General features: G+C 38.3%; 1 protein-coding gene across 1 annotated transcript; it reads left to right on the forward strand.

The window, feature by feature from the left end:
* The first annotated feature begins 1,330 nt into the window (after window positions 1-1,330).
* On the forward strand, window positions 1,331-15,733 carry CUNH12orf40 (chromosome unknown C12orf40 homolog). Its single transcript, XM_019474586.1, has 11 exons — window positions 1,331-1,433; window positions 2,192-2,324; window positions 2,831-2,899; window positions 4,819-4,912; window positions 8,205-8,311; window positions 10,904-11,463; window positions 11,702-11,774; window positions 12,460-12,520; window positions 13,083-13,149; window positions 14,441-14,523; window positions 15,110-15,733. The coding sequence occupies exons 1-11, from the start codon at window positions 1,331-1,333 to the stop codon at window positions 15,731-15,733; spliced, it is 1,974 nt and encodes a 657-aa protein (XP_019330131.1).
* The last annotated feature ends 200 nt before the right edge of the window (window positions 15,734-15,933 follow it).

Here is a 15,933-nt window from a genome sequence, read left to right on the forward strand (position 1 = left end):
TCTCCTGGAGGCCTGCGAGTTCTCAAAATATCTGTTTTCTTAGGGATTTATTGTTCTAAGCCACATAATTTACATTACAACTATGTAATTTGCTTCAGTGGAGGGGAGAAAACAGAAAATGATCTAAGACAGGATTGTTTTTAGTAATTTAGTACTAAATTACTAAACACAGTGGTAATTTTGTAATTGCTATTACACAATTAATAGTAATTTAGTAATTTAGAGGTGATGGGAAGAAAAATATCTGGGACAGTGAAGGGACACTGCATTTTGGGGGTGTGGACTCCAAAGCAATATGAACTTTCAAGTGTTGATTTGTACATAGGCTGAATTTACCTTACTATAGATATTCTTTTTAACTGAAGAACAGGTATTTTCCATAGATGATAATATCCTAGAAAGCTAAAGATTGTGATATAATAAATTATACTGGAAAATAGTTACCAATGAACATGTTGGGTATATTAGTTACATGTAACCTGCAATCACAAGAGGAATTGCATTTCAGAAGAAAAGCCAGTGCTATTTTGTGTTTTGGCATAGCCTTCAGTTTTCAATATCCTTCTTGTGGTTAAAATCAGGAAATCATACTGTTTTTATTTATTCATCTGCTGTGCTTGATGCTAATGATTTTAGAGTGATTATTAATAGTATCCTACAAAATGGAGATTTTTATTTCCTAAATTTTCCATAATTATCTGCCTGATATATTCAAAGTGTCAGTCATATCTCTTTTTATTCCTTGTGATAAAAAGCCTTTCTGAAGTCCCAGCCTTAGAGATTTTTCTTCTTTAGCTTTTTCTCTTTTTTTTTTTTGTCACAAGACTGTATTCTGTGTCGAGAAAGACAAATTTGGAGAACAATAAATTCTTTGTGTCATTATAGATGGCTGTGTGTATGTAATCTTGTTGATTTATTTGCCTAATAGTTTACAAGCTGCCTAAAAAGCCCAAGTTTAAATTTTTTTAAGACTTTTTCCTTGCAGCATTTTGGTCTGTCTTTTAGTTTAAAGAAATATCTTTAACGATCATACACAAAGTTTGAGGCATGACTGTTTGAGGACTAAGTTTTTGGCATTAAGACAACAGTGATTTATTTCGAATATGACCAAATTATACTTGCAGTCTTTTTCAAGGAAATGAAAATAAACTAAATAATAGTAGACAGGGTGTGAGAATTCAGAGAGATTTAATCATGTGCTTTTATTATTAGGAATTGTTTACTAAGAATTATATATGCTGCTAATATGTTGTTGAAGCTTCTGTCAAAAACTTATTCTCTCTTTTAAAAAAATTAGGAATTCTTTGAAAAGAAGAAACTTAAATCAAAGATGAAGCTTCTGGGAGTATCATCTCCTAAAAGTTCAGCAGTCAGTTTAGATCTCCTCAATCTCTATGTTGTTAACCAGATATCAACCAAAAAAGACAACACCGGTGAGTTTAGTGTGACAGTGTTCTGACTCCACAGTTAACAGTATCAGTTATCCTTAACTATTACTGCTATTATTTTAGTTCTTGCTCTTCCACTTATAACTTAATGCTCAAATAAGTGTTGTTTTATTTTTAAAATAAAAATTTGTAAGTAAATACAAAAATTATGATTGAATAAAAAGTCAGGACATAAGAGGAACCAAATAACTTTGGCTACTGCCTACTTCACCTTCAAAGCCTTGTACACTTATGCACCTTTCTCATTCCATCCGTTAATTTTATTCTACATCCATTTCTTTTTCCCTTTGCCATTGAATGCATCCATTTGTATTCCATGCCCTTTTTCATAACTTTTGGGGGGCATTTGGAATAGTCTGTCAGTTCTACCCAGAGTATCTTTCTTAAATTCCATTATTAAGCTCCTAAAAACACTTCTATAACTTGAGTCCTAACTCTTATCCTCTGTGACATATTCATAAACCAGATTGTGGAGAATTTGTTGTCCTATGCTCAGGAAGATTAGAAGGTGACTGAGGAGGGCAACAGAGCCTGTCTACACACAGCAGCTGACCGTAAATAATTTCATACTATAATGCCATTTAGAATAGAGTTATTGCATTGCTAGTAACAAAGAAAGCAAAAATATGGCTTTAAATGGATTAAGAAACCTAAAACAACAGCTTTTGTACTCTAATGAAAATTCACGAAGCTCAAAACTTTCTCCAAGCCCAGCACTGACATTCCAAACACTTTCATTGCAGAGAACATCAGGAAGCCAGTCCACATTGATATCACTGAAGATGTAAAAATACCTGTTAGGAGGCACAACATAGAGCTTCCCATGTCACCACTATGTACACAACTTACGTCAAACTTAGATGACATCCAGAACAGGTACTTTTATAAAAGTGGCAGTAGTTAAGCTATAATGAAGTTCTGGAAAAGGTATTTCATGATGTTCTTATATTTGGGGTATTAAGTAAATGTAAATATACCATTCTAAGATGAAGAGGTTTCACAATCACTCCTGGCATTCCAGTGATACTCTTACTATGAGAGAGTAAATAAATGTATTCTAAATAAAAAACTGTACATGAAGCGGAGAGTTTTTTAAAAAAAATAACATTTCTTTACTCATATCAGGTACATACACTAAGTTTATCTCACACAGCAGGCTATTCAAACAGCATTTTCCACTTACACTGTTTTCTCATCCAACTTCAGACACCCTAAAGTGACTGACTCACACACTGGCTGCTCATAACTGCTTAAGAATCAGGCCTTTTTAAGATGTGAGGAAAAATATTCTTAAAATATTTTGAAATTAATACTCAGAATGTTTTTAATCTTACAGCTCTTGTATCTTGTATTTCATGGGCTGTTTTTATTCATTTTACAAGGTTACAAGAGCAAGTATTGGACAGCAGAAGGCAGCATCTTTCAGAGAAAGTAAAATACCAGCATAATGTAAGTAAGTTTATTTTTCTCATTGATGCAAAGCTAAAAATGTGCAGCAATGACTATTTTTAAGTGATTTTTCAAAGAGTGACCAAATCTCATGGATACTGAAACATGTGAAGTTTTCCTCTTTAAGGCTATACTGATATGTTATTTGTCAGTCATATTTTATATTTGTTCCTGCTATTTCTTACACGTTTCTTGAAAGGCTCACCTTGTTTTAGGCATTTTCCAAAATACTTAAGAGTATCTGTGCTCTAAGCTAGTTAAAAAGGACAGAGATTATGGGAAAGAGACCGAGGCAACAGCAGGTAAATTAAAAACAATACGCAGAAATGTGAAATGATGACGTGAGAAGCATAGACAGAAGTGAGTCTTTAAGAGGAACTTAAGTACAAGTCTCAGTGGATACAATTGGGAAGTTCATACACTTATTGAGGTTACAGCGAAAAACATTCTCTAGATGCAATTTAGGCTTTTTTTTATGACCCATTCCACTGTTGTGTAAAAAAACTAACCAAACAAAAAACCCCAACCAAGTTAGTAAATCTGTTAGAAGACACTTAGTTTAGGTTACTCAGACTTGCTTGGTAATATAGCTCCACTGACTCCTGCTATTCATATCAGATAGGACTCTGAGGAAAACATGCTTGCAGAGGATGCTTGCACAGTATTGTTCTGTATGTTCTTGGCCCATTCATGCCAAGCATGCTTTGGCCCAACATTGCCAAAGCATGTTTTGCTAGAGTGAGAAAGTCAGATGGTTTTCTAGTGTTAGAAGTTCCTTTCTTTTGAGTCAGGAAGAATTACTTAGTATGGGTGAAAAGTTTAGCTGTCTAATGTGTTTCAGCCAAGATCACCATGAGCTGCCACTAATTTTTTGGATGTCACATTAAGTCAGCCTTCCTTTATGACTCTTTTTCATCTGTTTCTTGAAGACAGAAAGGACATATTTCAGATTTAGCATGGCCAGAAAAAATGGATCAAAATGATAGCTAAGTTTCTCCTCAACCTCCACTTGTGTGGATAGATTTATATCAGTTCATCAAAACATGTGATAATGCAGTGTGCACACACAGAAAGCTAATTTAATGTATGGATCAAAAAATGAAGTCTAAGGCCTGTATGTTGCAAAGAGCTGTTTTTAAAATCTTCATAAGTTGAACTATATCCGATTTAAGTAATTAAGATATTTTCACTTTATTAAGCAGAAAGAGGGGCTATAAAATTCATAATTTTCAGCTTTCTGGAAACATACAGTTTTGTGGTACAAAGATTTTGTGCGATTCATGTACAAGGCTTTTGCACTCCATTAGTAGTTTGTACTGCTTTCACTGGATAAGCTGGATTACAGGCATTACTTCCATGTAGCTGTGGATACAGTGACAGTACATGAGTTTTGCCTTCAAATTTCTCTTTGTGTTCTGATCTGCTTGAGATAGCATTGTTGGTATCACAACATGCTGGAGTCCTCTCCTCAATGGAGTAAAATATTTTTCATTTTACTACTTAAGAACCAAGTCAGCAGATCATTTACCTACACGTCTAAAGCTAAAAATGTGTTTATACCCATCTCTCCTAAGGATAACATTTGTGTGCATGCTTCAACTTAAGTAGGTACTTATGTGTTTCCCTGAAACAGGCCCTTATTACCATATGTTTTTCATGAAAAAATCGTATCAGAATACATGAAAATTTTCTCTTGCATGTGATATATGTGCAGAGATGTAAAAGATATAGAAAGGTTTGATTACTTCAAACATTATGCTTACATCAAAACAGTTTTAGATAAATAAAATGTCTCTTTACTATGTTTTGTCTAGTTATCACAAGTAACAGAATTAACATATGCTGACTCTAGTATGGATCATGAAGACAACATAGCAAGAGCTTTTAGTGCCTGTCCATTGTCCTCTTCTGTTTTTTGGTCCTCTAACTGTACACAACTTTCAGAAGAGAATTTCAGCACAAACCTAATGAGCAACACTTGGGAACAGACCTATGAAGAGAAGCTGCAAAACCAGGTTTGATTAATATTTTGTAATTTCCGCAGAATTATTTTAAACTATCTTTAATTTATTTGGGGTGAAGAATTAGTGTAATGGTGAAGATAATTATGAATTATCAACATTTCTTGTAGGCTGGTGGCAATGAATATTCCATATATGCAAATATATTTCTTTTGTTGTTATGAAATATGCTTAACTTGAGCTTTTATTCACTGAGGTCTCAGTATCGCCGATACCTGCAGAAAGAGAGTTAGTCACATACCGCTGGCTTTCTTTTGTTTCTGGCTTGTAAAGTTGGTTAAAGAAAGCTGAAATGTATTACAGTTATAAATACAGTTTTCTTAAATGTACAATTAGTATAACTGGGTATCATATGATTCCAGTTGATCACCGTGACCTAATTTGTAATCATGCAGTGTCTCAGTGAGTAACATAGTTCTTACAGTATTCTCAATTCTCCTAAAAGGATTGAGAAAAGCCTGCTGTTTAACTCGTTAAGTTTAAGAAATGATTGAAAGTTATTTGTTCTGATGCTTGTTACTGTTTTTTTTCTTTTTGTTAGCTTTGGGATTCTTAAAAGAATCATCCTTAGAAAAGTAATAGCAAGTTATAAGGTGGCTCTCATAATACATTTTATTTTTAGAAAATATATTATTTATTGAAAATATTAAAACAAATTCTACGTGTATCACCAGTAGTATTTCAAAGTCTTGAAGTAATTGAGGAAGGAGTACTTCAGGACTTCAGTAGGGAAGATGCTGGGTTGTTCAGGGAACAGGTAGGCAGAAACCCACAGGAAGCTGACCAGAAGGACAAAGGAGCCCAAGAAAGATGTTTTCAAAACACAAGGACAGTCCACCTCAATGTGCAAGAGAAAGTAGGTCCTGGAGGCCAGTTTGGCTGAATCAGGGAACTCGTGACTGAGCTCAAATGCAAAAAGGAAGTGTGCTCAAATGCAAAAAGAAAGTGTGGAAGGGGGGATAGGCCATCCAAGAAGAATACAGAAGCATCCCCTGAGCTTAGAGGGGTGGCATTAGGATGGCCAGAACTAAAATTCACAAGGGGTGAGAAGGGCAGCAAGGAGGACTTCTATAGGTATGTCATCAGCAAAAGGAAACCAAGGAAAATGCTGTCCACTGCTAAATAGAGTTGATGACCTAGTGACAAAGGACATGGAAAAGTCTGAGGCACTCGAGACCTACATTGCTTCAGGCTTTTCTGACAAGGTCTGTCCTCTGGCACATCTTCAAGCTCAGCAGAGAGTTTAGGGGAGGGTGGTGCAAAACAGTAGTGAAGGAACAAGTTAGGGAATCCTTAGTAACCTGGACATAAATACATGGGACTGGACAGGGTGCATCCAAGTATATTGAGCGAGTTGGATGACACCACTGCAGGGCAGATGTCTATCATCTTTGGAAGACTGTGGTGATCAGGAAAGCTCCTCAGTGACAAGAAATACACGTTATGCCCATCTACAAAAATGTAAGCATGATCTGAGGAAGTATCAACTCACCTCTGTCTCTGAAAGGATTATGGAACTAGACCTCCAGAGGCAATTTCAAGGCACATGAAGAACAAGAAGGTGACTGGGAACAGCCAGCATAGATTTACCAATGCCATACTCTACCTGATGAACCTGATTGATTGCCTTCTGTGATGAAATGACTAGCTCTATGAATAAGGGAGAGCAACCGATACTATTTACCTTGACTTTAGGAAGGCTTTTGACAAGGTTTCCCATGGGATCCTAGTAGCCAAAGTGTGGAGGTATGAACCAGATGAGTGGACAATAAGATGGGTAAAAAGGAACAGCCAATAGATTTACCAATGCCATACTCTACGTGATGAACCTGATTGATTGCCTTCTGTGATGAAATGACTAGCTCTATGAATAAGGGAGAGCAACCGATACTATTTACCTTGACTTTAGGAAGGCTTTTGACAAGGTTTCCCATGGGATCCTAGTAGCCAAAGTGTGGAGGTATGAACCAGATGAGTGGACAATAAGATGGGTAAAAAACTGGCTGTTACCATCATGCTCAAAGTAGTTGTCTGTGGGCTAAAGTCTAATCGGCAACAGGTCAGCAATGGCAGGGATCCCCAGAGATTAATACTAAGTCTGGTACATCTTCATTAGAGAGTTGGACAATGGGACAGAATGCACTCTCAGCACCTCAGCAGGTTCATGCATGACACCAAATTGGCAGAGTGATCATTACAGTAGCAGGGCTGCTACTTGGAGGGATCTTGACAAGCAGAAGGCCACCAGGAACTTCATAGAGTTTAACACAGAGAAATACAAAGCCCTGCACCTTGGGAGAAATAACCCCACATATCAGTGCAGGTGGGGACTGGTTAAGTAGGCAGCAATTTTACAGAGAAGGACCCGAGAGTGCTGGTGGACAACAAGTTGCACATGAGTCAGCAGTGCACCCTTGTAGCAGCAAAGGCCAGCTACACAGAGGGCTGTATTAGAAAGAGCATACCTGGCGGTCAAAGGCAAGTGATTATTTCACTCTGAGCAGCATATGTGAGAACACATCTGAAATACTGTGTCCAGTTTGGGGACCCCAGTACAAGAGGGAGATCAGCAAACTATAGCAAGACCAATGAAGGGCCACAAAAATTGTTAGGGGATTGGAGCACATGATGAATGTGGAGAGACAGAGAAAACAGGGCTTTCATAGCCTGGGAAAGAGAAGGCTATGGGGGTGTGGGGTGAAATAACTGCTGTCTTCCACAGTCTAAACAGAGTTACAGAAAGGACAGAGCCAGAGGTACACAGTGAAATGGCAAGAAGTAAAAGTCACAAGTTTCAACAATGGAAATTCTGTTTGTATAGGAAAAAAATATTGTCACAAAAGTAGCTAAGCACCAGAAGAGGCTATCCAAACAGGCTGTGGAATCGCAGTCCTGAACAATCCTGAACAATCTGGCCTAACCTTGAAGCTGGCCCTGCTTTGAGCAGGTTGGACTAGATACCTCTTGAGGTCCCTTCCAGACAACAGCTTCTATGACTATGTGATCTTCAGTGGAACTTCAGCTTGTTACAGTCTATCAAGCTTGTTCATACAATGAGAGGATGGGGTGCTAAAAGGACATTTTGCATATTAACAGTGATACACAAATATGGAAAAGTATGAGTTATACAGAACTCGGGCTGTAAGGAAGTTTTGGCTTCTACTGTAAAGACAAAAAACTGAAAATATTGGGAAAACGTATATTGTTTGCAAACCCAACTTTAAACTTTTAAACACTATAACTGTCATACATATTCAGAGTTTGACAGCTTCTACTGTTTTCTCAGCCAGGAAATAGTTCTGATCAAGACCCTTGGATTACAAAACCTCCAAGCCAGTGTATTTTCAGGAAGGCCGATACAGTGCCGCAAGAACTGTTTAAGCCATTGCATAGGTAGGCAGTGATTTTACATTAAAGAGAGAAATAACAGTCAAGCTTAAGTAAGAAAAATACTAAGATAATCTGATACTTATCACTGCTTGATTTTTCACTGATTTTTAGTGCTTTTCAAACAGCAATTGAAATTAAAGGGAAAGGCTGAACATACCGAGCTATTTAAATTTGCTGAAAGGCAGCAAAATGTGAATTTTAGGTAGACACTTGGAACCATGATCTATTTTTTGCAACGTCACACACATGATGGTGCTACTGAATTTACCCCAAGTGAGAAGCACAGATTTACTAAGAGGCCACAGGGAGGGTAGCTGCCCCAGCTCTCATTAGTTCTGGTCACTGTTGCAAGTGCTTTTCTGATGACCTTGATGCTGTAGCAATTGAGCAACTTCTCCACCTACATTGTTTACATTTGGGATTCCAGGAACAAAGCATTTTTCCCTTCTCTTTCATATGTGATCCTACTATAGTGGGTTGTTTTAGAATTGGTTCAATAATACTTTTATGAGAATATACACTTTTTTAAAAAAAGAATGGATAGAAATCTAGAGTATATTTCCTTTTGTATATGCTGATTAAAAATCTTTTTAATCACAGAGGGTTTAGGGCCAGACTCACTCATACTGAACATTTTATTTCAGTTTCTTTCCAGGGGCTCTTGCCTTGGATCTAGGGGTCTTACAGGGCTAATCTTCCTTTACTCTTTTTATTCTGTAAGTCTGCTGTCTGGTTGAAAGTTCCTATCAGTCTCTAGCTTTGGCTGGATAGAGCCATAAAAAGGCCATATATTATTTTGCTGTTCCTGAAGTACCTACAGCCTGTTCGCCTGTGAGTCAAGTGGCTGATAAGCTCACTGACCACATGATAACTAGATGAACACATCAGCTTCCAGTCCTAGCAACTTTCTCTTTCTCTCTTCTCCTAGCTTCTCCTGGCTTTCTCCAGCAAAACCTAAAACGAGGATAACATTCACCTTGCTGTATATCTTGGTGAATTCCCGATGAATATCTTCACATTAAAGCCCTACCTAACCTTATCTCGCCTACATCTCCCCTTTCATTTCTCCACAGGCCCTCAGGCCTGCACTCATCTGCTTATGGCACCTCCCTTAGTCCTCTGCCCATTCATGGCTCACTAACCACATCTGCTTTCCAACTGTTCTTCAAATCCGTTTCTTTGCATCATCCTTGTTTTGTTTTCATCCATTATAGCCATAAATTCTTATATCTCAAGAGCTGGCAGTTCTCAGGGGAAGGGAGTTTCTTTCACTGTATGTGAAAAGTAGAGTATAAACTTACACAATCGTTTAATGTAATTGTAACATATTGATGATGTAATCAATGTGCATACATCTGAGAGCTGTGGCACCTCAAGATTATTAAACATTAACTAAAAATTTTAGATGTCTTATAAAAATAGCAGATGTCTTTCACTCTGCATAGTGCCTAGCTATTTCCTCATCTACGGTTACCTTTTACTTAGCATTACAAAATGTTCAGCTGGAGTGAAGAAGGAGCCTCCGAATTGCTTCACAAAATGTTTTTACCTTCCTCATGTAGATCTATCCAAGTTTCTCCAGAAACAAACTCTAGTGTGTTTAGCCTTTTAAAACTGTTCAGGGAGGTGTTCTGTAAGTAGAGGACGCTACTTACTCATTTAAGTTCTCTAGGATCTTTATCCAGTTCCAAGTATTTGCTGAGCAATACATCACAGAATTTTTCTCCAGTAAGAGTTTTCTGTACTACATTTCAGTTTTCAAGTTCCATTGATAGTATTGCTCAAAATTTTTTAAAGAAAGGGCATTTTTTGAATTACCTTCTTTGCCAATTCTCTGTGCTTCAGAAGCCTCTCAACTTTTTGCTCATATTTTCTGAAAGGTCAGTCAGCAGATCAAGCCTAGAAAAAAGCAGCGAAAATGTTAGATTAAGAGCCAAGTAAGTGAAAGCATGACAGCTTTCATGCTAATGATGCTAGCATGATAGCATCTTCAAAACCACTACTATCAGAAGTGGGGTAGGGAAGTACGGGCAAAACAAAATGTCTGACTGGCCTCCTGAAAGGGGAACAGAAAAATCCTGTGCTGAATTAGGATTACTGACCTCAAGTACAAATGGAAGTCACTTGCTAAAGAGACCGGGAATTAAGCAGTACACGGAGCTTATTCTAGGCTTTCAGTACAGGAGAGAACTGTAGTCTTGAAGAACAAAGAATTTTTATGAACGGAAGAAGCTGTCTTCCTCTTTTTCTTTTTTTTTCTTTTCTTTTTTTTTTCCCCAAAGTGGACTTCTTTGGTCAGCTGGTGGAGCAGCAGTGACATACTGTGGCTGATTTTATAAACCACAGTTCCCTTCTCAGGAGGATGTGCTCCATGTCTTGGTATGTTTGGAGACATCATGAAACAGAACTCCTTTTAAATCAACCTTACTATAAAGTGGAAATAAAATACAGGACACTTTTTCAGTTGAAATAATGTACATTTGGGACAAAAGCAAGTGTGATGAGTAAAGTCAGATTTTTACCATCAAGTTATCATATTTTGTTGTGTTAGCAGTTAGTATTTTGCTTATTTACGTACTAAGCAAACTGTTTTTTCTTTTCTACCCTCCCCTCCAACCACAGGCTAGACTATATGAATTCTGTCAGGAATAATCCAGTGATAATGACCAGTAACAAATCAGAAAACAGTGAAGGAATAAAAGAACCATTGTTCGATGTTGTGAAAGAAACTGCAGAAATGAAAGCTCCCCAAGATGGGAGTGATTGTTCCTTTCTGGCACTGTTCAAAGATGAGAGCCAACCAAACCATAATAATCCTTCTACAAAGCATTTTAATCCTTTTGTTAACCAAAGCAGTACTGCCATTTTTTTCACTGATCCTGATGATAGAAATCAAATGACCAACAGAAATTATCCTTATGATACTAGAGAGGCTTACCCTGCAATCAGTGCAAAAAAGAGTTCTGTAGACAGACACCTTGAAGGCATTTTCACAGCTCCAGAACAGGTTTTACTCAAAAGTAACAATGCCTCAAGTGCAAGCTACAAGAAAACCAGTGGACTTCATAAAACCCACCTGCAGGACTGTCATGAGGGACAGCACTACTTCATACCCTCTGAAAACAAAGAAAAACCTGCAAACCTTGAAAAAATTGGTGAGTGTCAATATTTGAAGGATGTATATTCTGGTTTTTATTCTCCTTTTAAAGGCATATGTTTTTATAACCAGAGATGTGTCTGCCCTGACCGAAAACGTCATGAATCTTCAGAATGCAGTAATTTAATTTTAAATCCAATTATTTAAATTATTTTTAGAAGTTGACAGAAGCATTTCTTTTCAAATTGCATTTATGCTATTGCGTTGTAAAATCAAGGTTTACTTTTTTATTTTAGAGACATTTGCTTATCACCATGATCAGAGGATTAACTTAAAGGAGAATGTACAGAACTATTCAAGAAAAAAAAGGTGAGTGCCATAGAAATTATCAATCTATTAACTAGTGATAACTGCAGAGACCTTGCTGAATTGGAGAAATCCTGCTAAAAGGACATGAAGGCAAAATTCTAAACAGTATTACTGAGGACCCAAGTTTTCCCAGTGAAAATTGTAGTGAATAATGTGAAAAACTTATGCGCATGTAAGCCCTTTGTGCCATTGTTCATCTGCCTATAATAAGTATAGAGAAAGACTGCTTCATGGGGCAATTTTGAGTCCCTGAAGTTAAGCTGTTGCTCTGACTTGCCCTCTGAAAGACCCTGTCTCCTTCCACTGACTACAGAGGAAGCTAGTGTCTTCTGTGGGCTAAAGTTAGCATATGTGAGTGCCCATGTTTTACAAAAGGCGGTTTTATCAAAGACTCTGACCCATTACACCTTCCGTTTTACAAAGCAGCACTATCTTCTGTCGTCTCGCATATTACATTTTACATTTCAACAGAAGATAAGTTTGTGAAAAACAGACTCTTGATGTTAAATCTCAGGTTCAGAAATAAGTTCAATTATCTCAATAGTGGGAAGCATTTCATGGTTACTGAAGGCAAAATAAAAATTGAAGACAAAAAAGTCACCAGTAATGACTTTAATTCAGAAAGAAAATAAAAGCACAGGAGGGGAAATCACTTACCGGAGAACTCTGTGTTTGCATCCCTCAGTGATGATGAGGCTGTGAAAGAATCAGCCTGGAGACAGAACCAGCTCTTTGGATTTGAAGAGGTAACTTTTTAAAGAGACATATTTTTTGTCAAACCTACTGTTTGCACCATTCATTTGAGGTGGAGAAAGAATGTCCACAACAGTTAGAAACTGAATTTAGCTTCTCTGAATTAACTTCTGTGGAAGCTTCTTTTCCTTCCTGGTTTATACAGGGCAGCCAGAAAGAACAGCTTCTAGTTAAGTGGTTCTGATAGATAGCCCTTTCAAGTCTGTAATTCACGTGGTTTGATTCACACCTAAGCTGATGCCTGAAATATATTGTGTTACCTGTTAACCCTTAGGATCAGATTCTGCAGGCAGTGTCCAGACATTATATGCAGGACACTTCAGTATTATAAAGGAACTTTATGCCAGTATACATATAAAGAATCTTGTAGATATTTTGCCCATAGAAGTCACCCAAGTACATACAGTATTGCGCAGGGGTTTTGTACCTCTTGAAATAATTTGTGGTACGGTGCAGTGACTTCTTTATGTAATACAGAAACTGAATGTTCCTCACTTAACCTGAGGTCCTGACCCAGCTGAACCCTCACTATTAACACTTACTTATTTTTAAAAGTTCACAACAGCACAAGAGAAAGAGTATAAGTTTGGAGTGAGTTCAAATCTTCACGAGATGGAGAAGGGTTAGTACCATTTATATATTATTAAGTCAAAAATCAGATTTTTCTCTACATGTGAAACTGAAACAATTACTTTTAAAGCCAGGGAGAAGTGTTTTGATCTTTTTAGGATGTTACATTTGATGAGGGCTTGTATTTTTGATTCATGCAGCACCGTATAAAGAAGACTAGCATTACCAGGTAACTAAGAACTATCTGTATTTGCTTTCCCTTGAAGAGATAAATTCAGGTTAGCTTCTCTCTGGTGAGTATTACACACGTATTTTTCATTGTCCCATTTCCTCCAAAGTTGTCCCCTAAACTGAAAAGCCAGCTCTGAAAGTAGGGGTAACTTCTAAAAAAAAAAAAAAAAAAATCCATGAGAGAGGTCAAGAGTATTAATCTGAACACCACAACTCAAGTTTACCAACACCATCACATAGTAAAATGCCAAATAAATGCCAGTAATTTTCTTTCTTTCTATTCTTGCAGACCTCTGTTGGTTGGAAAAAATCTTGGATGTTTTCTCCCTAACCCTAACCCTAACCCCTAACCCTAACACTTTTTCATCTTCATTAGATGTTTGACATGTGCCATTTTACTGGTCTAGTCTTTATTAGTCTTTATTCTCTTCCACTAGACTATATGCTGTCATTCCACATGTGCACAGAGTGAGAGGAGTCAGCAGGGAGATCCCATGTCCTGTTTGCTCCCTCAGTAGCTGTAGGGGTCAGCTGTGCTGGCTGCATTTCAGAGCAGAAGATCTCCCAAGGGCCTCCAAGAGAAAACCATGGCCAGAAGCCCATGTAACTTGTATGGCAGCCAATGTGTGCAGGGAGTTTGCTGCATTCTCTCCCTGCCCTGGCTCTGCAGAGTCCTTCCTCCTTTTCATAGAATCATAGAATAGTTTGGGTTGGAAGGGGCCTTTAAAGGTCATCTAGTCCATCTAGATGGGGTCCATCTAGAACCCCCCTACAATGAACAGGGACATCTTTAACTAGAGCAGGTTGCTCAGAACCCTGTCTAACCTGACCTTGCTTTTGGGTAGCACAGTTCTGCTGCCGGTGCAGGCTGCTGATGAACGGCATAGCTGAAGCTTTGGGGAACCCGTCTCATGCTTTTTGTTAAGATGTCTTGTCCTGAGAGAAGAAGAATTGGCTATTGCCAAGACCTAGACTGACCTTGCTAACACTTTATTCATTAAACAGTATCTTAAAACTGTATCAGAAGTAGTAACGTTTAATTCTACATGCTGTACTTGAGAGTTGGATGTTTTGGTGAGTAACCTTTCTCTCCTTTTCACCTCGTTTTTCAGATGTGGAGTCATCACTCAGCAGCCAGTCTCCCGGTTACTCTCCAAGGCAGACAGAGAGCTGTTTCAGCTCTAGTCCTGACATGGTGAATACTGCCCCTTTATGGGTTTGCAGGGGTTCATTTGAATGATATCTCTATGCCTGAATGCATCTAAGGGTGGATGTAGCTGGAATCTTATTTATGGTTTTGTTTTGTACAAGGCAACTTCATGTGCAAGGAAGACAAGAAATGATTAGCTGTAAATTTTCCTAAGTAGTTTAACAGACATGTGGTCTGGTCTCTTGATAATACCAGGCCTTGTGGAATTACAGTAACATAACTGTGGGAAGATGCTAAGCAAGCTTCTGCTCTCTTCCTTGATGTATAGCTGCCTTACATTACATGCCTGTAAGGCAGGAGGATTTGACACACTGTTTTCAGCCATTCTTGAACACAAAAATGCCACAATATAAATTCTGCGTGAGAGTGAAGGTCCGCCTTACCCACCTTCTCTTCAACCAAGGCCAGGAGTACACCCCTGGAGAAAGGCTGAACCCCCCCAAACAACCAAAACCAGACAGTTCTGGCCTTTCTGTTTATTTCATTAACTTAGTTATTAGTTAATCATTAACTTAGTCCTCAGTTATTGAACTATTTAACCAGTTGCATTCACACAATTCTGTTCAAACAGTCTGAAGTGGAAGACACAGCCAAAAAGAAGGAATATCTGAATGAACGGTCCTTGAAGATAGACGATGCCAACCTAATCTCAACCTCAGCAAGTACAGAGCCCCCCAAGACCTCTCACACCAGATCTGTGCCTCTCCAGCCCAGCAGTATTTTGACTAGAGAAGAAGCAAACCATCTTCAGGAGAAAGACTCCATTTTATGTGCCACAGAGGAGGAAAATAAAAACCACACCGCCCCATCTGAGGGCAGCTCATTACACCAAGCCCTTAAAAAAGAGCATGTCACTCGCAGTACCAGGTGTGATGTTTGGTCGCAGACTGAGAGCTCTGTTACAGAAGTAGAGAAAGTGGATGTTGCCACCCAGTGTGGCACCATGCAGGTGTGCAGCTGTGGGAGCTCCCTCCCCTCTGCCCACAGGCCGGGTGGGCCCCCTCCTTCCAGCACCGCAGGCACCGCTGGAGGGCACAAAATGCCAGCACATGAGGCGCTGCAGCCTGCAGGCACGGGCAGCGCAGCAGAAATAGCGGCGTTTTCTTCTGAAGCCGAGTATCTGAGTTTGGCTGGCAGAAGGACTCTAGAGGTGCTGAACTACATTGATATAATGAAGGAGAGAGATAAGCAGTGACCAACTAGAATGGCATGTAAGGAATTCAGAAGTTTTGTCGGGTTCTCACTGTGTTTCATTTAATTGGTGTATTTTGATTTTTCTAGCCTGGTTAGACAAAGTATTTTTTTGCTTTAAATTTTTATTAACTATGGATCTCTGTCTACCTACTGCTATCTCTAACTATGGACTTCTATAGATCTCCAACTGTTAACATAGGA

The sequence above is a fragment of the Aptenodytes forsteri genome, unplaced genomic scaffold (assembly GCF_000699145.1).
Source record: "Aptenodytes forsteri isolate BGI_AS27 unplaced genomic scaffold, ASM69914v1 Scaffold137, whole genome shotgun sequence".
Classification (NCBI taxonomy): Eukaryota; Metazoa; Chordata; class Aves; order Sphenisciformes; family Spheniscidae; genus Aptenodytes; species Aptenodytes forsteri.